This window comes from Astatotilapia calliptera, chromosome 3 (genome assembly GCF_900246225.1).
Source record: "Astatotilapia calliptera chromosome 3, fAstCal1.2, whole genome shotgun sequence".
NCBI classification, from domain to species: domain Eukaryota; kingdom Metazoa; phylum Chordata; class Actinopteri; order Cichliformes; family Cichlidae; genus Astatotilapia; species Astatotilapia calliptera.
The window spans coordinates 14691695-14714802 of NC_039304.1; the positions used below are offsets into that span (position 1 = coordinate 14691695).

At 42.2% G+C, this 23108-nt stretch overlaps 1 protein-coding gene across 2 annotated transcripts in view; it reads right to left on the minus strand.

The window, feature by feature from the left end:
• Positions 1–2558: 2558 nt before the first annotated feature.
• Positions 2559–23108, minus strand: part of LOC113018664 (glucosidase 2 subunit beta-like) — a 172839-nt gene continuing 152289 nt past the window's right edge. The window contains exons 14-15 of one of the 2 annotated variants that reach the window (XM_026161957.1): positions 7486–7585; positions 2559–4020 (exon numbers count right to left, since the gene is read on the minus strand). In XM_026161957.1, coding sequence (XP_026017742.1) covers positions 3883–4020; positions 7486–7585 — 238 coding nt within the window. In that variant the 3' untranslated portion in view covers positions 2559–3882. Of the gene's footprint in view, positions 4021–5974; positions 7201–7485; positions 7586–23108 lie in introns of those variants that run through there. The other variant, XM_026161958.1, reaches the window with a different exon arrangement.

A 23108-nucleotide genomic window follows, 5' to 3' on the forward strand; every position in this document is an offset into this window, starting at 1 on the left:
ACCTTGAACTAGTTTCTACAAAGCTGAGTCGGAGATTTAATGCAATATAAAGCCTCTGGGTCCTTTTAGCAATTTGGAGTCAACACACAAATACGCCCACACTCAACTGGAAAGACTTTCCATCCCTGCCCCTTCATGTGCAAATGTGCTGAATGGAGGTGTGTAAGTATGTGCTAGCAAGTGTCTGTGTGTGCTCAGCTTCCCTACTGAGTCCTTCCCACTACTCCCTCCTTCCCTTTTCTGATCTGCTGCAGCACATCATTGGCTGTTCGGCTATAAAAAAAATAAAAAAAACAGTACAGAAACACACAGTGCTAGCTTTTTTTCCTTTTTTTAATAACTGTCCATTTAAACCGCAATCTTCCAATGTGTTTCCCACCCACGCTGTGTGGGGTGAAGCACGCAAGTAATTTACCACATGATGATCATTCAGCAAAGTGGGGAGTTGTTAATACCCTGCAGATTGTCAAATCTGTTCCTTTGTGAGAACAGGTTTTATCCGTGGAAAAGTTGTTGATGACACCCAATCACATGATCACCATATGGCGATGCCGCAATATAAAGTTTTTCTCCAGATGCCAGAAATGAAATGTTGACTCCTGCAGTAGCAGACAGAGGGCTGCTCTTGACACTGTCTGGGTGATTGGCAGTATTTCCAGCTGCTGCCAGACTTGGGAGCCTGTGAAGGCTGAATGTTGTTATGCTGACATCAGCTTTGGCATCTGTTGCATATTTGAAGTAAGGGAACAGATTAAAATCCTCAAACACTGTGTTGTTTCCTGGAGATTGTAGGGACACACAGTGGATTATCCATCCATCCTATTTTATCCAGTTGAGGGTCACAGTGGGGCTGGAGCCTTTCCAGGTGTGATGGGGCGAGAGGTGGACAAATCATGTTTTTGGTCTTTGGGAAGTACTCAGTGCCCCAGCAGGTGGATTCGAACCCATGATCTTGCTATGAGCTGATGGTGCTAGCTATTGTAACACCATGCCAACCATTAATGTTTTGATATTCTCTTTTTATGGCCAGTTTAGCTGATCATTTAATTTGGCTTTTTGAGGCTAAGGAGAATACAATAATTTTACTGTGAGCTGTCAGATTGAGCTGTATTAACATAATGTGTTTAGTTCCACTCTGAATGCAGAGTGTGCATATGTGTGTTACATATTTTACTGGCTTTGAGAAGTTCTGGCAGAAATGTCCTTTGTCTGACTTGTTTTGCACCTTCAATAAAATTGACAGCTATTCTGAAAACTGAAGCTGAAAGCAAATAGTTTGATTCGCCATCAACCAGTGTGTGCGGATGGGAGCCGACGCCGGATAAATAAAAAGCAACAGTCCCTGGGCTACAGAGCCTGAGGCTATTGCATTGCTAGCAGGCAAACAGCCACCTAGCTGCCCCAGCAGGGTAGGAATATATCAGGCAGCCTATTGGATACCTGACAGCTGATTTAGCTCCCCCTTAATGAGCAGAGGGCTCCGCTGCAGAAACTCCACAATCTGTTACATAACAACATCACAGACAGCACACCCTGTACGATGCAGACCGCTGAGGACGGTGGACTCCTTTGAAAACGAGCCGCGCTACGTTCAGTAAAAAAAATAAATCCTACGATAATAAATGAAAATGTAAATATACAGAAAGATGTGTGGCTAATGTAATAAATGCAGTTGGAGAATATACTCCTGTGTGTTTAAGAAATGAGTTTTCAAGTGAGCCAGTTAGGAGGGAAAAAAAACATAGCGATGCCACTATTTTTATTGGCAAGGTTTTTTATTATGTTTTATGATTATGTCAGTCTTCAGTTAAAAAAATACTGGAATGTACACTGCTTGGAGGATATGGCTGACTTCAGTTCATTGTTCATACTGAGTAGAAACTGTAGCCAATAATTATTTAAATCACCTCTTAATACTTTCTTAAATATTGACTTCCACACTCGTTGGAGGCAACGCTAATCTGTAAAAACTGTTTTGTACTCACTGAACTTGGACTGGACCTCTTTTGTTCTCATGTTTTTGTGGTTAGAAACATTCCAGCATTGTAAAAATAGATGGTTGGCAAACGGTTGCTGGAGGTTGCTTGCTGTCGCTAGGCAAAAATGGCAACAAAGAGGTGCACGGTGCTGCAACTAAAACCACCTCACAATTTATTGGGTCGCTGTGGTCGCCAGCAGCATGGAAGATACCGACTTGGTTGCAAACACACAACTATTTGCTAGTTGGTACTGACACTATGAAATGTGCAACACAAAGTGGAAACGGAGACTGTTTGCCTTTATGTCAAAGTTGAAATGTGCTGGTTTCGGCAGAAAGGCACAACTTTTACTTTGAAAGTGAAGAGTTTCCATTTTTAGTTTGTGCATCCAAAAATACGTACACGGGTATTTTTGTAAACTGAGATTTTCTGTTTTTGTTTACATGTAAAAATAAAAAACGAAGTCAAAAGCTGTCAAGGACATAACAAAGCAACAGGTGGTGGTATAATCCTAACTGTGTAGAAAGGTTGGCCAATCAGAAGTCTAGAAGAGGAAACAAAGATGGAGTCTTTCTAAATGGAGGGGCAGTAACTGTGTGTGTATATGTAAGAGTGTAAAAACTGCAGATAGTAAGATTAACAGCAACAGTGTTTTGTTCATATCCGCCAATGTAGAAATTCATCTCATGTACGCACAGCGTCATCATAAAAGGCGCACACCTTTGACGTAGCGTGACTAAATCTCAGTTTTCCTCGTCCACAAGTAAACGCAAAAAACGAGTTTTCTAAAATCTCAATCCTGGCAGGAATTTATAAAAATCTCGGTCTTCAGTGATCGAAAACGCCGTTTACGTGTGGACGAAAGGCCCAAATGCATAGAAACAGCTGTTTTCAAAAATACTTGCATACATGTGGACGTAGTCCAAGTTTCGCTACCGCTTGGCAAGTAGTTGGTGAGTGTTTGTAAACAAGTTGGTGTCCACCAAAGCAAATGTGGAATACACAATCTTCTATAAGTGATCAGAGGTTGCTCGGAGGTTGCCAACCAGTCTCTAGGCCTGTGTGACTGAAGCCTATAAGAGCTGGGTATTGTTGGTTTCAGGAGTAGTAAGATACATTTATTGGGAACTGTTTTCATCTGTGGAACAACACACATTTGGTACTGAATTGTTACAGTAAAGGGACTATAAATTATAAAGTACATGTTTACTGCAATGAGGAAAAATGTCAACCAGAGCGACAACTCTTTTGTTTTTTTTTGTTTTGTAGTTTTCACAGAATCATTTAGCTTTATGCTAAACTGCACCAGGAAACGGCTGAACATGCAGCTCCTTCTGGGAAGATCATCTGATTTATTTATAAGTTTCATTTGCTCAACATAAGAAACATACAACATATCCTCGATGTTAAGGAAGGCTATTTTTATAAGGCAGTCATTATAATGAAGAGCAAGGACACAGTCCTTTTATTTGTGCATATTACTGAGCAGTTATTTAAAACGGCAATTACATTAGCAGAAATGTGTTTAGACCCTACAATAGATTGGGTTTCACTTTCTCCCATTATTTACACAGTAATATTGCTTATTGCTGAGCATTGAGTGCAAACACTTACAGGGAATACACAGTAATGTTGAACACGTTGCGTTAACTAAATCATTCAGTAAATGCTCTATTTAGATATTAAAGTGTAACAGCAAGAAAGCAGCACTGTAACAATCAATGGAAACTAAAGTGGCTACTGAAAACCAGACTCTGACCTTAGCCAGACTGCCTTGGAAGTATATATGTTCTGACAACACAGATGTCAGAGGGGACCCTCAGGACCCCAGCCTGTCACCGCGGGCCAGCAGAAGAGAGGAAGGGGTCCAAGTTATTCTGGGCTAGGCCAGTAAGGGAATGGGTCACAGTTCACTGTGTATACCCTGCTGCTTTAGCACCGGCTGACAGGCCACAGGAGTCTGAAAGTCCATGATGTACTGGCATTTGCTGGGCTCTTTCACTGATCGCAAGGCTGTCTCCGTTCCGCATGTCAGTGTGACCTAGAAAAGCACAAAGAAAGAGAAGTTGAGGTTGAGAAGAGCCATTGTTAGCCTGAGTCAAGAGCCGTGGCAGTTTGATCACACAAAGGGAGCTGATTAAAGTTGACCTGCCACTTGTTTTACAACTTCTCTTAAAGTTTTGCGAAGAAGTGGGGCTTGCTACAAATGACAAAATTATACAGAAGGAACCGCTGACTTGTTGTGACTTTGCGTGAAGCAAAGTGTTTCTGTGAGTAAGAGCGAGCGTGGATTTATGGGACACCGCCGCTGTCGTCCCCGCGAGCGAACAGGACAGGGGGAGGATGCGATTACTGCTGTCACGACTTTAATAGGTGACTTTGACGCCCCCTGCAAGAGAGCGGAGGGGAAAACAACTTCTTTTACTTGGGAGTGGTTTCCATGGCAACCCCTCTCATCATTCAGCACCCTGAACAGACAATCCCTTTGGCGAACAAAAGCACCTGAAGAGGCAGAGATGGGAACCTGGCAGGTATTGTTGTGCAGAAGTTTCAGGCTAGTAGAAGTGGTGATTTGGCTTTGTCCCGTAGGGAGACTAAAATAGTCTTTTGTTATGTCACTTAGTATCTTGTTGCACTGAGATATTAAGTGGGTGTGCGCTGCTTGATGAGACAAAGTCTTTTCTGTCACGCTTGTCCATGAGTATTAGCGGTCTGGTTTTAATTTGCAGGTGAAGGAGCGATAGCTCAGTCTTGGTGGCGATTTATCCTTTGATACACTACATGTAATAATGTAAGACAGCAGTAGTAGAAAACACATCTTACGAGGAAGTGTGGAAGAATTGGTTGATTAACAGGCAGTTATGCAGCACTGTGGGAAATCCAGATCCATAGATTTTAGACTTTGGCCCATAAAAGGGACCACAGAGCAAGACAGATCGGATTCTGCATTAATTGTCTGGAAGCCCCTAAACCGTACATTTTACAGTGACGCCACAACACGTGATTAGTCACCGGGGCAGCTATAGCTCAGGACGTAGAGCAGGTTATCGATCAAATGAAGGTTTGGTGGTTCGATCCCTCGCTGCTCCAGTCTGCATACCGATGTATTCTTCATCATATGCTATGACTTGTTTTGGTCAGCTAGTTCTCCTCTGTGGGGATATGACCCTTGAAAGTTTTACAGTTTTCTTCACTGAAAACTTTCCTCGGTGAATGTAAAGCTTACAGCTAGGGCCAGAACAGGTGACCCTAAACTATCCCTATGGTATGCTGCAGGTAGGCTGGTGGGGGCTGCTGATCATGCACTGAGCATTTCTTCTTCACTCCCCATATGTTTTTACATCACTGCTGCTTCTCATTAAATGTTTTCTCTCTACCACAGCTTGTTTTGCCCAGTCTCCCTGTGCTCTGAACCCTCAATTGAATGGGTTGCAGTTTCTAACAGAGATTAAATGTGTTATTCAGCCCTGAAAATGTCAGCGCTGTACTTACGAGTGCTCAAAAATGCTGAGAAAAATAAGTCAAATAAAAGCACTAAAATTTCAAACCATGCTTAAGTACATGCAGGGCCTGTAATCTGCAAAAGCTTCATAGTATGAAAGTTAAATTTTGCAAACTCCCATTAAATATACTAAAAATATTATTCTGGAGGAAAAACACCCTCTGTGCTTTTCCTTTTTGATAAAACTCATAGTTAGAGCTGGATCGGGTGACCCTGAATCCTTACTGTAGTTTTGCTGCAATAAGCCTGGACTGCTAGGAGCTTCCCATGATGCACTGGTTCTTCTTCAGTCACTGTGTTTATACACCACTCTGGATTTAATCATTAGTGTTTATTAATCTCTGGCTTTTTCCTACAGTGTGTCTTTTGTCCTGGCTCCCTCTTCTCCTCCCCAACCAGTTGGGGCAGATAGCCGCCCCTCCCTGACCCTGGTTCTGCCAGAGGTCACGGGGGTCATGTGATTGTCAGGGTTTTTGTCTATATTATTGTAGGGTCTTTGCCTTCTAATATAAATAGCCTTGAGGTGACTGCTGTTGTGTTCTTGTTGGCTTAGGTTTTCTCTTCAAACTCTTAAAACAAGTGGTTTGGTCACCTGTTCAGGGGTTTATTACCCACGTATTTAGCAACGCTAACCCACACTCAGAGTTCAGCAGTTCATTCTGTGACTACAATACTGTCAAAATCACAGTCAGTGCCGCAAAAAGCAGATCGCAAATGTATTAATCTGGAATTATCCATGAATGAGTCAATGAACGGAGCTGGTTTAGATCCGGCTGTGGTAGCTGTAGCTCGTGCTTAATGACCACCGACACAGAATTAATAACTGAAAGAGTTGAGTTCACCTTTCCCCACAGACACACAAGATAAACTGTGCACCGCTTGAATTTGGATTACCCCAATATCCACCAGCAAAACAAAATACATCACTGGCGCCTCTTCTCCAGCATACATGATGGTACGCTGCAATGAAAGAGTGTGCTACCCAAAGCTGAGGTTCAGCCTTTCAAATATAATGAGCGTCTACTTCTGACAAGACTTTATTTATGCCGTCTGCGCAGAGTTAGGGGGTCGTATCAAAGGACTTCAATTTAGTGTTTTCAAAGGGGGGCCTGGATGGCATGAGTACATGCATTTGCAAATGACATTTATTGGACTGATTTGAAGAGGGGGCCAGGCACAGAAAACCAGATGATTAAATGTCCTTTATTTTTAACTGAGCAAATTTCTCACACACAAATGCAAATGGATGTCATAAAGACTGGCTGAGAGAGGGCATGATGCTGGGAATATGTCGAAGAGGAGAATGCTGCAGAAGAATGCAAACGGAGCAGCAACATTAACCATGAAAACCAGTGCAGACTGACAAAGAGTGTGCGTGTCGGGGGGGGTAAGTCACTTTCAATCACTTGGCTCTGGACATAACATATTTTTGCCAGGCTGCTGAGCACGCCATGAGGACTGATTGACTCGATCCTGATTGTTGAAATGCTCATGCCCGGGATGAGGCAGACCGGGACACAGATCTCATTTTATTTCCTGGTTAACAGAAGGAGCTCAGTTTGCCTGTTTCCTTTAGTTTTCTCTTAGTGCAGTGTCCATTTACCCCGCTCTGACTTGGCGTCGAGTCAAGTGTTCATCTTGTTGCTTTCCCTAGAACTACAATAAGATTTGCAGCCTTGCCTGCATGTGCAGGGTGGTAGCTCTGCTCCTGGTACCCTGCTTATAAAACAAGAGGAAACATTAGTGTAATTACTAAATTATTCTCCAACTGAATTCAAATAAAATAGGCTCTCTATCCCATCTTTTATTTTGGGTGGAGTTATAATGAGTTGTGCACAGCCTTCATCCTTCCATCTGCTTGTCTGACAGTCTGTCAGTGTGTGCGTATACCATTTGTTCATTTGAATATCTGTTATTCATGTCTGCCTCTTGGTGCTCTCATTACTGTAAGAGGGTTTGGGCTGTAAAGGATGATTAAAGATATATACAGTTTGTTGTGCTTACTGTAGTACTGCGTGAACCTCCTTGCCAGCAGGGCTCTCCATTCTCATAGACCATCTGACTGTAGTGGTTCTTTGGCTTTCCTGTCCACATCCCCCACATCCTGAAAAATGTTAAAAATGAAATGACGTAAGACATAATATATGTTATTTTACTTACAGGTACAGTGTGTAAAATGTCACCACTAGATGTCAGTGCATCGCCGATTGCATTCAACAGAGTTCTGTTTGCTTTCTCCTTCAAATTTAAGTGCATTATTGTCGTTACGGTGGCTGCTGCAGGACAAACATGTTTTAGTCAGCCGAGAGAGAGAATTATTTAGATTGTACCCCATGTATCCAACAGGCACATCGTGTAAAAACACATTTTTAGTACAAACTATATTTGAATAATATCAACACTTTACAATAAATCGGGAATTTAAAAAAACATCAATTAAATATTTTGCAGTATTTTATGTTTTCACCCTCCCGAGCAGTGATGGGAATAACGACGTTACTTTTTTCAGTAACGAGTAATCTAACTTATTACTATCGTTACAACGCCGTTACCGTTACTAACTAGAAAATGCGGTGCAGTTGCGTTACTGTTTTTCAACAAACAGACGGCTGAAGCTGTGTTCAGCTTACTGCACCTTATATCAGTTGCACGGAAGTCGCTGGAAGTAATCTGGGCGCTACAGCTTTAAGCAGCTGCGCGCGCTCCCGCGGACGGTAATCACGATCACTGCCCCCTTAGCCTGGAGCTAAGGGGGCAAAACAATCACATGAGTGCTGCTGTTGGACTGAGGAAGAATAAAGTAGTCATGGTAAGCCAATCACATGACCACTTCAAGATGACAAAGCAACAAGGTGATATATACCAGTTTTTAAATTGTGTTGATAGGCCACGTCGGGAGATTTGGCTGTTTAGGAAGAGCGGGAAGTTTTAGGGGTGACGGCAAGAGAGAGAGAGAGCGAGTGGACAGAAATATTCGGAGTGGCACAAATAATTTGTGGCATCTTATTGAATGCAGAACAGCTGATTGTTATCTAAATAGTTTGAAATGGTTATAAAAAAAGAGGGTAAAAGGTGAATGGCTGCAAATAACTTTGTTTACAAAACTTGTGCATATGATTTTAAAATTGTCAATTTCTATTAGTTAGTTATAGTTATAAAATATGATTCAATAAACATATTTGTGGTTGTTACAGTGAAAAATAGAACTTTTTCTACTCAGATTTTAAGTTTTTGTCTGATTTTAGATCAATTGTGTTAATACAGTACATCAAAATGAAAACATAACTGTAAATTCAGACACGTGAGGTTGTGCTGAAAAGAATGATACCAAACAAAGCAAAGTAAATAGTTTTTAAAGTAGTTAAAAATGGCCAATTATACCCTGGACCCCAGAGGGTTAGACTTTTTTTTTTAAGTAACACAATAGTTACTTTTCAAGTAATTAATTACTTTTAGAATCTTGTAACAGTTACTAACTCAGTTACTTTTTTGAAGAAGTAACTAGCAACTATAATTAATTACCTTTTCAAAGTAACTTGCCCAACACTGCTCCCGAGTCTACAGCTTTGGCCACTGCTCATCAGTAGTGACTGTATTCCAATAATAAAGAGTCTGGCTCCACCACAGAGTCTACTGCTTCCTAGGTAGGCTGTCAGTCCACTGTTTACCTCAGCTGCCTATGCCGGGTCAAAAACAGCCGTGTCTATAATGATTGATACGACTCAATGAGTCAGTGACGCTTACTTCTGTCTGATGATATTGATACTGAAGATATCGTGGGCTTTTCTGTCAGTAAGCGCTGCTGTTATTGTCGCTGTTAGCTAGCGTTGCTGAAACGGTTTTTGAAATGGATCTAACGCTGGATCTTAGTGAATGATGCTTGGTAAACTTAGCTGGCTGCTGTTTAGTCAGCTTGCTTTTCAGCTGTCCAGAGATGGGAGGGTCACAGGAGTAATCTGATTTATCTAATTTGGTAATAAGCACATTTTTTGTGTTAGAACTCGAACTTCAGTTCAGGAGATGAGGCCTGAGGTGAAGAGGAAGCGGTTGACATTTTGATGCCAGTGACGTTGTCTTTTTCCTTCGTGTTTTTCCTTCTTTGGCGAAGCGGACCTCTTCTCCATAAAAGTAAAACACAAGTAAGATTCCTCATATTTTGAAGGTTCAGTGAATGTTCCTCCACTACAAGTGGACACCTTCGAGTTCCCCTCTGCATTTCGAATATTACATATTTGACCACCTCTAGTCACATAGGTAAAACACAAATGGGTGGAAGGGCAATGTCCACCTCGGCCACTGTGTTCAAGATGACGGGGCAACATGACAGCGTCTTCAAAAGAGCGCCCACTTGTATGTATTTTTAATAGATGTTTTTGAGAACACATCAAACACTAATCAATGTATATTTGAATATAATATTATTTTTTCTATTAAATAACCTAAAAAAACGACTTAATGCACCTTTAAGTTTGTGCATGTGTGTCTTAAAAATGGTCTTTTAAGAGTTAACCAGGACCAACTCCGCCAAAAAAAACACAACTTTTTTCCTTTTTTGTGAACACCACTCAGTTGGCTTATTGAAAAACACTTTCTCTCAGCGAAAATAAAAAGCTGGCAAGATGGGCAGCCTGGCAGTGCCCTTGTTTGGTTCCTGGCACAGGCAATCACATCCCCTCTCCTGTTCAACAATGGAGGGGAAATATTAATTACCGTTTTGTCAGAATTAATACTGTGTGCAGGAGGGAAGGAGAAGAGGAAAACAGAGAAGCCTATCTCGAATGAGGCTGTGCCTGCCCAGTGCTAGCTAATTACATTCTCACCAAACATTTCAAGGGGAGTTATGAAAACCAAAGCAAACCAGGGTGCCAGTGGACTCCATCCAACACAGTAGTGACAGATGCCATTTCATTATGTTTTTACTGGCTAACTTCCTCTGATCTTTTGTTGAGCTCGAGCAGCTTCTTTGAGGTGGTGTCAACTGTAGCGGCGCTGGTGGTAAGCACTGATTTTTTAAAAAAAAGATTGTAATCCTGTTGAGGGGGTGGAGGGGGAGTCTCGGTGCATGACTGACTGAAGATTTTATTGAAATATGTCTTGCTCTGATCTCTTGCCTTCTTGTTCCAGCTAGGAACTATTTTCCTGTCAAGACAAAGCACGAGTAATAGAATCAATCTTTGCCTCACTTTCCGGAAAACACACAGCAAATGGGGAAAAATAAACCTGCAGCCCCTCCCCCCTCTAATGGCTTGTTGGTCTTCTATTAATCAGCCAAGATAAAGAGCTGCAAAAAGCTATAAATTCAAAGTATCGTTTTAATTTGCACAAGTGCATCTGTCACCAATCCTGTCACAAGGACCCAGCCCTTGATCAATGTGCTTGCACTGACGCAGGGGATTAACATAGCAAGAGCTGCTCTGAGTATTGCGTTTAGTATTATGAAGGCTAATCTGCTTTATTTCATGACCTATTATAATATTTTTATTGGTGGTCCTAATTGATCTCAGTAGGATATTACGCTGACAGCTTGACATTGAGTAAAGTGCATTGCTCTTAAGCTCAACAACAACAAAAATTTGTTAGTTTTTTCGTTTTTGACCCAAGTTACCATAAATCTTAAACGACACACATGAAATAATAATAATTGTTATTATAGTCATAATGAGAGGCTGTAAACAAATAAAGGACTCTCTATTCTGGGTGTTTAAGTTGTTTCCAAGAAACAAACCTTTGACCTTGACAAGAGAAAATATGGAGTGATCTGATTTCAAAAACACTCTCCTGCTCGTACGGACACACGGCCGTCTTCAGGTCCCCGAGTGTGACTTTTCTGCTCTCCTTGATGCGCATGGCTTATTTAAGACGCCCGAATGGGTCAGTCGAAGGTGAATTGCTCACACAAGTGGGAGCCGGCTCGGGACCGAGCGCCTCGCCTGTTTCCTTCGAGCCTGTTTGATTGGGTTTTAGCACTCAGTTAGCATCAGGAGGCCCTCGAATGGATTGCTGTCAGGGCCGGCAGACATGCCAAGTGGAGAAAGCGACAGCGCTCCTGCTCTTGACCGGCGATCCCTTGCGCATCACTTCTGCGCCGGCTCATCCATCGCGACCTCCTCCAGCCCCCCAACCCCCCTAACACGCACACACAGCTCATTCCCTCGCCTCACCTTCTTTCACTTCCTTCCTTAATCTCCATTCTCACTCTGTCAGCTCTCTCGTGCCCCAGGAGGCGGCATAGGCCCCCGTCAATTAGGCTTGAGTTATTGCTGAGATATAGCCAACACAATCCAGTGTTCCAGTCGGGAGATGGAATCTTATTGACAGATCATTCCCCGTAATAATACCTACTCGCAGTCGGTATTGGCAGGCCGTTTTATAAAGCCATTCCACACTTATCAACAGACTAGTGCACTGCCAGGTGTTCACACCTGTGTAAAGAAGCTTAATTTCAAGACACCAGGGTGCATAAACATTACTATATGTTACTCTGACCCCGTGACAGACAATATAGCTGAACCCAAATGTGCAAATTGACCCCTCTGGCTCAGTGACAACTTCATTTTCTCATCCAATTTGTCACAGTTTGGCTTTAAGCTGCAGCCATGACACAAATCATGCTCGCTCACACTTGTAGCAGCAGGGTCAGTCTCCTTAAATGATCTGCTTTACTATATGTATTTTCTTGTTGGCTGATCTACTGCACCTGTTTGAACAGAGCTACAGAGATTCCAAACATTACTATTCAAACAGCGACGAGAAACAAACAAAAAAACCAGACGTCTTTTTCTGGTTTTAGAAGAATAGCGTGGATGAACATATTTTGAGTATGTAAATAGATTAGCGCTGCCAGCGGAGGGTAGAAATCCATTTCCAACCACAGGAAACGAGGGTCCACAAAGCCAGACTTCCTTTTTAATGATTAATGATGGAAGATATTGAAGCCATGCTCTTTTTCAGGCTTAAAACGTCCACAATCTTATTTCCAGATATCTGCGTTACAATCCTTTCTTTGTCTGGCCTCTCTTAATGCTATAAAAGGCACCTTCCATCAAAGATAAACCTGTAATAGCAGCGTATCCGGCCAGCTAAAACTATTATCCATACATCTAGTTTGCATTGCTGGTGAGATGGTAAGCCTCGGAGAATCCAGACATGCCTCTTACCCGTGCACATTAGGGAGCCAATTTCATTTAATTTGGTCTCCACTAAGGTGTGATATCTATTGATATACTGAAAAGCAGGTGGAGTTGTGATTTCATTTAATCCAGTGCCCACAAACAGGCCTGCTGTGTGTGTTTATATGTATATATTAGAAACGATGGGGGTGGGACTACAATATGTTGTTGATTATCCAAACTGTCACTTCAGGAATTTGAAACAATACTTTATAGCTGTCAGAGCAGTTTTTTTGTTTTTGTTTTAATATATATAATCTAATCCTCGTGAAGAGTAATTAGCATTAAAAGAGCTGATTAGGCCCCTTTTCTTCTTCTGATAATGACTTGAGCTGATATAAGCTCCTCTTATTTCTCAAAAATGATGTGGTCGCCAGCGATTCTGTTTTAAACTTCATCGCAGTGCTAATCCGTATGCCTCGAGTGATAAATCCCGAAGATCCACGGCTAATCTCGCTCAACAATGACAGGAGAGTTACCCCCTCTGATACAGCCACAAATCAGCCTTTCAGAAGCAATTATCATTTTGGACAACTCTACTCTGGTGCTGAAACACCCTGCAGATACCGAGCGGGGGGAGAATCTGGGCCAGAAGTGTATTTTTGCATGCCTTAATGGGCATGTCGGTGTGTGACCAGGCCTTCACTGGAGAGGACCATCAGGAAGAGAAGACCACGGTGGCCTCTTTTAGAATCTTTCCTCAACTATTTTTGCCTACAGAGGTTTCTTTGTATCTATGTAGACATTAGAAAGCTGAAGTCAGTGACACGAAGCTTCAACCAATGCATTAAAACCAAACTATGCTTCACATACAGTTAAATGAAAAAGAAAGTAACCCTCCTTCTCTATCGCGACATACGTGAAACTTTAATCATAACATGTTACATCATTATTAAGGCAGTGTAGGATCATCTTGACAGAGAACCGAAAAAAAGGCAGAAACAACAACAAGTTGTGTGAAGGTGCGGTCATACTAAATAGAGACTTTTAGAATTCTGTTTTTGTCTACCCATCCATCCATTCGCTTCCGCTTATCCTTTTCAGCCTATCCCAGCTGTCTTATGGCGAGAATCGGGGTACACTTGGAGAGGTCGCAGGGCTAACATATAGACGGAGACAACCAATCGCACTCACATTCACTCCCCCATTCATACTTATGGGCAATTTAGTGTTTCCAATTAACCTAACCCCACTAAGTGCATGTCTTTGGACTGTGGGAGGAAGTACCCGGGGAGAACCCACACAGTCATACAAAGGACGCATGCTTAAATACCATTGGTTATAACAGTTAAAGGGCACATAGTGCAAGTTTCCAGCAAATGACTAAAACCAAATTCAACAGTCGGTTAAATCTCTCGTTAGACTCTCCAGTTTAGACTTTACTTTGATAAGTGGAAGTTCAATCACTTTTTTTCTCTTAAGACAAAATAAGTATGAGTTTTCAATAAAAAACTCATACTGGTATTCTTCAAAATGCAATCCTCTCTTCTACAAATGGCTTTCATGTGAGCGCCGTGATTAAACATGATGACTTTCACTACCGACAGAACGAGAAAGTCTTGATTGAATCTGCAGTGTTTCAGAATGAAGAGTATTTAATGACCACGTGCTTGAAGCCACAAATATTCGCGGCTATTTTAGGTTCTCACTGGGCTTAGTCGAGGTTAGTGAAAGATTGTAGTTCATTAAAAACAAAGTGAACACAAAGACACCTAAAAAAGGACGTGTTTACTTTTACATTTACTCAAAGGACAAGCTACAAAAACGCAGCAGAGACATTAAACAATCAGGTAGCAATTACATCTCACTGCAAGCGTGTCTGGCAACAAGAAACAGTCGAATTAAAACACAACCGTCACGCCAATTTACCGACAGATAAACGGCTTCAGAGGCGACTCCCATCAGTTTCTGTTACAGAGAGCATCGACATCAAGCCCGCTCCTTCAGAAGCGCTCTATTCATTTGCAGCCATGAAGCGACAGGAACTGTCACATCAGATATGCCAGCTCAGCGTCAAATTACTCATAAAAACTTCTTCAACAACCGGCTCCTTACACTGAATCCTCACCACCTGCAGTACTAATGAAATACAGTACCTATGTTAAGATGGTGTAATGTCTGCGCTTATTACTGTCACCTTCCCACTGTAGCATCCACTCATTAGCTGCCGCAGCAAATGAATTATACCTCACAGCTATGCTTTTTGCTGCTTTAACACGGGGTCTGGAGCAGCACGTTAGTCCCCTCACTATGCAGTTAATGCCGTAATCATTTACAGCATGAGAGGGGCCAGGGCACCGGCAGGTAGAGAGAGTAATTTGGACGCTGGTGGTTTAATTTGGATTTTGCGAAACGGCGCCATAAAATGGAAAAGAGGGGAAAAAGAAAAGGTTTCATCTCGTAGCAAATCAGCAGAAGCAGCAGCAGGCATTGCTATAACCTTTACTTCCTCATGTCAGGTCACCAATCAGAGAGCAGCCTTCTGAGATGAGCCCATGCACTGTCATTACTGTGCCAGTCACTGACACTCCTCTCACCCTCCGACCACCCACGGTGCCCAGCACCTTAATAAATAATTCATAGGCAAAGGAACCTGTGAAGGGCACATGCTCAGTCAGGGCTTTGCTTTCCATTTGTTTCACATGACTGACACACAAAGAAGACACATTGCCTTTTTTCAAGCATATTTGCGATGCAAGTTTTCAGAACCGGACTGAGATGCATCGTTACGCGTAACGGCGTACGAACGAACTCACCTTCAGCACGCGGGCTACGTGAAGACACGCTTCTTTGTTCTGCCGCACACTTCTCCTAAGGTGGAGCGCGCTGACCCACGTCATCGCTGTGGAATTGTAAAACACGACAGGCGCGGCGAGTTGCGTTTTGCATTCGCCGCACAGACGGCACGCCGAGGCCATTTTATGTGCGGTTATGAAGCAGAGTCGGGGTGCATATTTCATCAACACCTCCTGACAGATATGAATCAGGGCTGATGTCAAACCCAAATCAGTATTCTGTTAACAGCTCACTTGTGCCTCATTAACGACTGGGCTAGATGTTGCCATGACTACCCAGCAGAAAGGCCATCGGGGGTTCACAGTGTCAGCTCCCCACTCCCCATCACTTTAACCCTCTCCTCAGACACACAAGAGTCATTACCCCTTGATAGCGCGTGGGCTGTTAAGTGCAGGGACCATATATCATAAAAACATTAGGAACAGATATATATATTTATATATAGGTCTTTCATTTCTTATATCAGTGAGGGTGTTATATAAATGAATTCCTGTATCTGCCTGGCTGTCAGAGTGGGCTGCACTAGTGTACTATTGTATGATCCTGCGGGCTGCCATGTTTCCAGGTAAAGAGGGCCCCTCTCCTCACTAATGGCACTCCAGCGAATGACCTTGACAGCTTGAAAACGAGCACATTAAGTAGAACACTTAAATGTATAATTATGCACTTGTTCCAGTGGAACTGTCGCTGCTCTGTAGGTTAAATCATTATGGCTTAGATAAGATGAAACAAATAAATAATTAAAATAAATACTTTTTTTTTTTTTTTTTTTTTTTACCCGCTCTCTCTCTCTCTCCTCCACAACTGCCTATCAAAACAATTAAGGGATTGGCTTTGATATGAACACATGAAAGGGAGCATCCCTGCACTCATTAAGTGAGCGCATAAAAATATAGAAGAGCGGAGCAACAGTCATTAGTCTTTTTGCCACGCGTGGATATGCAGCGCGCCTACTTTCCACGTGACGGGTCGACTATTATGCATTAACGCTGAACTCGCTTGCAACAAGAAACTTTGCAAATAATTTTTAAAAAAGGGGAAATATTAGCTCTAGAAAAAGGTGAGAGTTCTTCAAAAGGATCGGCCTGCTGTAAATATAACCCAGGTGCGATGTCGAGCGTACGGAGACATTGTAATGCCGCTAAGTTCTAACAATAAACAAGTTATATTTGCTCGCATATAAGCGAACCACCTGCAGCAGCACGGTGGGTGTTGAAGGACTAAACACTATGCCATAACATTAGTCAGAAAATATCGTTTTATGCATAATGCCAAGTCTATATCGAGCCAAAATTTAAGAGGGAATCCGCGACTTGAACGAAGCAAAGCGGCTGAAAGGCCGTTTTTATAAGAGTTATTTGTGTTTATTAGTCTGTGGCGACAATGTGTGTTTGTGCTGTACGGATATCCTATTGATCTAGCCCACCCACTGCCTCCCAAAATTAAACTGTTGATGTAAGCAACACAATTTGTAACAATGCAAATTATACAAAATGTAATCTTGGGGAAAGCAGCCTTTACAGTTTACACTGGGTTCAGTACTGCCAAAGGGCTGGAGCTGTGAAACTGCTGCATTTATAATAATGTTGATTCATTTTTGTTGTCCTCCATATATACATACAGAGAGAGAGAGTATGTCTAGGTGGAGGCTTAAAAATTCCCATGAGACCTAGCCAGTTAAATGTCACCAGTTCAACAGAACAAGGACATGGGTGAGCTGAGGGGCCGTGGCAGTGGGAAAGAGAGTGAATATTGAGTGCGTTAAACATATAAACAGCATCTTAAACCCATTAACGTCAAGTGTATCATATTTGGTAGATGAGTTTTTGTGAGCGTTGAGACCTCTACATCATCAGTGTGATTTTTTTCCCCACATAAAATGTAAATAAAGAGTACAATAAAGCAGTAAATGTAGTAGAAATGATTATTTTTAAATACACATTTTCAGTTGGTTGAATAAAGACAAGTTTCAAAAAATTAGACTTTTCTGTCTAATATTTCATGGTTCTGGCTTTGCGTGGCCATGAGGATGTGTGTGGTTATTATAGATGTGGAGGATGTAGGTTATGTCTATGTGCATGCTGCTCCTCTGCAGCCTTTTTGTTGGAGGTAACGTTAAAAATTCAATTAGAGTCACTAAAATTCTGAATCCTAACATTTCTCACGAACACGTTACACAGATTTGTGAAATCTTTAAAAAAAAAAAAACTTTCCAAAAAATCAGCTAATAGCACCCTGAAAATGACACATTATTAGATCATATTTTCATTCGTAGCCACCAATCCAAGTAAGGTTATTTCGTCGGGAGACGACGATGTGCATCGCTCCTGTCTCGGGTCGATGTTCAGTTGCTTTGTGCTCATTTGTAATCTGCTAGTGCTCAAGTGGTTTTACAGTAATAATCTTAAAACTCCCTCATGATTGCTGTGCAATGAAATGGCCACCTATCGAGATAATTAGCGACGGTGCTTTTCTCCTGTTTATGCGTGTGCAGCGCTGCAGAAAACTACGAGTGAATAGTAATCAATCTAAAAATGAGAACGGAGCGATATGTTTTCCATCAGGACCTCATTACTTTTTAATGCTTCTAAAAAGACGTGGCGCTTTTCAGCTGTATTCATGAAGAACCGACTCTTATCGATCCACTGAGCATGTTTCATATTACCATGGTCGTATGAAAAGAGTGGCCTCTCCTTTCTTAGGTTTGTGCTAATAAATTTGCTCAAACTAGTGCCTGAAGGCATTTGAATAGCTGCATTTTTTTTGTCAGTATCTGGGAAGATTTTCCTCCATAACGTTCTGGTGATCTTTTGTGTGGTCATGTGGTCAACATGGGGTCACGTAAGTGAGCCTAGCCACAGGTGTGAGAAAACGCTAGCCCGAGAAAACGCCACTCTGGAAGCGGCATACGTACGTCTGCCGCATACCGGCACAAACAGCCACCCTATTTGTATTTTTCACGGTGGCCAGCACATCCCACTCTCTCTGGGGTTGCTCTGCGCTGTCATTTCAACTGCCTGGCTCCTTCGCAGTGGGCATACACAGTCATTCACTGTGGTTTCAATGTTGCTAGGCTACCTCACTTCTCCACTGTTTTCTGTTTGAAAATCTACTGTTCAATAAAGCAGTTCAAGGGAGACCTGTGGGTTTGAATACTGAGCGATATGAACCAGCAGGAGTAACTGACAACACTAATAGCCTTTTTTTTTCTCTTCCCCCCGTTTCACAATACTCTTTCTTTTTCTCCCTTGACTCGATAGCACACTAGCACAATCTGCGCCTACCTCTACAGCCCATGCATCGGCTTCAATCATAATATTCATATAGTGCAACATTTATAACCTTTCCTTATTACATTTCCCTATTTTGAAAGTGTGAGCCTGAGTCATAGGTGTGGTGTAAATCTTCCCTTTGTAGTCTTCCACTGTTCTTTTATGGCTTGTCTGCTTATAGTCGCCCAGCAGCGTGTCTAGGAGTTATTATTATTCTTGTTTTGTCTATCCTGTTTTCAGCTTTGGATGTTGGGCGCATTCCAAGCTTGGACTGTCAAACACAGCGTGTTTCCAAGGGCAAAGGGTGAGCAAGCAAGCTGCTCGCCGGCCCCTGCAATGCTTTTTTGTTCCCTCCCTCCTCGTGTGCTTTCAATGATGATGAGTGTAGAGCGGTCTGACCCCGGCACAATAGAAGGCCCAGCTCCTTGAACTTTGCGGGGCAACATACGCTGGCCCCCATGACCCTGACTGCGTGGCCACCTGATTTCCCCGGAGTCCCAAAACAAAAACTCATTGGATGACCCCTCGACTGATCCCGTCCTCCTTCGCAGATACATTTAAATCATCCCATCCTCCTCTGTCTGCAGGAAAACGCATCTTTATTAATAAGACACCGTCACTCCCTTAATGCATTTTCTTCCTCTTTTGGTTTTGTGTGGCCACACGTTTCAAATCTTTACTAGGATTTGTGGTTTTTTTTACATTGTTTAGAATCTTTTGGCGCAAATTGTTTAATGTTAAGAAATTAGTTTGTGTTTGTTGGTACCACTACAGCTCAATCTGTTTCCATGTGGTTAGCCTAGTGCGAGTTTAAAGGCACCTTCATAAATATTTCTGATTTATTACAGCCTGACATTGTGATGACGGCATACCTTCCAGAGATGGGTTTTCTGTAACTGTTGTGGATATAAAGAAAAACAGGGGGGTTTAAACATTAGGCTAACTGCTTAAATGTTGACAAAGCACTTTGTGGAAACTCTTTTAAAAGTTAAATATGTTTAATGCAGTAAAAGGCTAAAGCTTGAAGGAATCTTTGGTCCTGATTCCAGTTTTATCAGCAGCATGAAATTAGAAAACAACAAAAGAAGCTGCTAGTTTCCCAAATCCATTTTAATTTTTATATCGTCAAATAACAACAAAAATCGCCTCGTGTCACTTTATACTGTAAGGTAAAGACCCTACAATCATAGAGAGACAGAAGCTGAACAATGAGATGACCCCTTATAAGGAAGCACTAGGTGACAGTGGGAAGGAAAAACTCCCTTTTAACAGGAAGAAACCTCCGGTAGAACCAGGGAGGGGCAGCCGCCTGGAGCAGTGGGGCAGACTGACTTAAAAATGGTAAATGAACTTAATTAGCGCCTTTCTACTCAATTTGAGCGCTCAAAGCACATTCTACTACGAGTCTGATTCGCCCCGTCACATTATTTGATCTGCTATCTAACAAACGCACTCAGATAAACGTACTCAGTCCACTCAGGGTTCGGTATCTTGCCCACGGATACTTCGACACATGGATCAATCCACCGACCTTCATATAGGTAGATAACCTGCTGACCACCTGAGGCACCAAATAGCTCATCACTGAGGGAAAACTAAACTACCTGGTTTACTTAGGCCTCAGTGACACAGGCCCAGAGCCTGTGAGTGAGAGTGTCTCAGACTGCTTGCACACATCTTCTGTGCTCAGTATAGATGACTTCTGCAATCTGCTAATGACCACAGCAATCACTAAGAGATTTTTGGTGCAGAACCCGCAACTACTCGCCAACTGGTTGGGAATACGCAATTTTCAATCAATCAATCAATCTTTATTTATAAAGCACTTTTCATACAGAAAAAATGTAGCACAAAGTGCTTTACATAGTTAAAAGCAGCCCACCCCACCCTCCAACTCACTCCCCACACTCTCAATACACATATATCCCCCCACCCCCACCCACACACACATACACACACGCACACACTTAAAGAGTAAAAATTGGGCTGGGCTCGCATGAGCCAAGTGAGGAAACATTATAACAGAGAGCCGTCTGCACCGGGAGCCGGTCACAGACCGCAGCCTCCGGGCTGGGCACACAGCAGGAGGGAGGCCAAGGAGCCCCCCAGCCAGGCTGAGAGGACCCCAGAGACCCAGCAGCCACGGTCAATAACAGCCCCGGTGCAGAGAGCGCCCTCCGAGGAAACACTGGAGATATGACGCAATACGATATATACAGGGTAAAATGATAAAATAAATAAGAACAGGATACAATATAAATATAAATATAAATAGAGTAAGAAGATTAAAAAATGAATAAGAATAAAATCAAAAAAATATTAGGTAAATCCTAAATTAATAATAAAATAACAGGATAGAATAAATAAGCATAAAAAATAAATAAACGCTAAGTAAAAGCTAAAATAAAAAGGTGGGTCTTGAGCCTGTTCTTAAAAACATGTACGTTCTCTGCGGCCCTGAGCTCCTCCGGCAGGCTGTTCCACAGACGAGGACCATACCACTGAAAAGCTGCCTCTCCATGAGTATGTGTCCTGACTTTAGGGACAATCAAAAGGCCAGTACCAGAGGACCTCAGGGTCCGCGAGGGTTCGTATGGTAAAAGCAGATCTGAGAGATAAGAAGGCCCAAGACCATTAAGACATTTAAAAACCAATAAAAGAACTTTAAAATCGATCCTGAAACACACGGGGAGCCAATGCAGCGATTCTAAAACCGGTGTAATGTGGGCCCGCCCTCTGGTCTTCGTCAGCACACGAGCTGCCGAGTTTTGCAAGAGTTGTAAAGTTGAAATATTCTTCTTAGGAAGACCAGAGAGCAGGGCATTACAGTAATCAATGCGACTGGTAATAAAAGCATGCATCAGCATCTCCGTGTTGGCCCGAGAGAGAATAGGGCGGACTCTGGCTATATTTTTTAGATGATAAAATCCAATTTTGGTTACATGTTTAACATGTGGGATAAAACCAAGCTCAGAGTCAAAAATAACACCCAGGTTTTTCACTTGTAGTGAAGGACATAGTGAAAATGCCTCTAATTTAGACAAGAGTTTCTCTCTCTGAGCCTCAGGACCGACAATTAAAACTTCAGTCTTGTCCTGGTTAAGCTGTAAAAAGTTTTCTGCCATCCAAGATCTTATATCCAAGATACAGTTAAAAAGGGCATCCATTGGTCTGGTGTCATCAGGAGACACGGAGATGTACAGCTGCGTGTCATCAGCGTAACTGTGGAAGTTCACTCCATGCCTCCTGATGACACTGCCGAGAGGCAACATATACAAATTAAAAAGTACAGGGCCTAGAACCGACCCTTGAGGCACACCACATGTCATTTTATGGATCTTAGAGGAGCATGTATCCATACTCACCATAAAAGATCTGTCAGAGAGATAGGAAGTGAACCAGTTGTGTACAGCACCAGAGAGGCCCACCATGTGTTTTAGTCTGTTTAAAAGAATAGCGTGGTCTACTGTATCAAAGGCTGCGCTTAGATCCAGCAGCACCAGGACTGAGAGCTTTTGGGCGTCCCAGTTACATCTAAGATCATTTAAAACCTTTAGGAGAGCCGTCTCTGTGCTGTGGTTCACCCTAAATCCAGACTGGAATATCTCCAGGATCTGTCTATCATTGAGAAAATCAGTAATCTGAGTAAAAACAAGTTTTTCTAAGACTTTACTTAAAAATGGTAAGTTGGATACAGGTCTGTAGTTATTAAAATCATTACAATCCAAATTGCTCTTCTTCAGAAGGGGCCTCACCACCGCCGTTTTAAAGGCAGCAGGGAAGACACCCAACTGAAGAGAGCAATTCATCATGTATAAAAGCTCAGCCTCAAAAAATCCATAAAGTGTTTTAAAGAGTGAAGAGGGGATTGGATCTAAAAGACATGTGGTGGGTCTCACTGTGGAGAAAACCTTCTGAAGGTTCTCAGCATTAACCAGGACAAAGCTGTCCAGTGTCTCCTCAGGTACAATCGAGCCCTCAGATGTGTTTACAATCATATCGCGATTAGATAAAATATCAGATCTGATGGCGCTGATCTTTCCCCTGAAGTGGTCTGCAAACTGCTCACAGAGCGAGTCTGTGGGGGTTCTTTGGGAGCTGTTAAAATCAGGGTTAAATAAATGATCTATGGTGGAAAAGAGGACCTTGGGATTATTTTTGTTAATACTGATTATTTTGGCGAAGTATGAATTTCTTGACTTCCTTAATGTATTATTGTACATTTTAAATTGCTCGGAAAATATTTGATGGTTGATATTATTTTTATTTTTCCTCCATCTCCTTTCTGCTGCCCTGCAATTTCTTTTGAGTTTTTTGACTTCTTCGTTTCTCCAGGGTGATGCATGTTTTACGTTAATCTTTTTGGTGGTGAGTGGAGCAACGGAGTCAA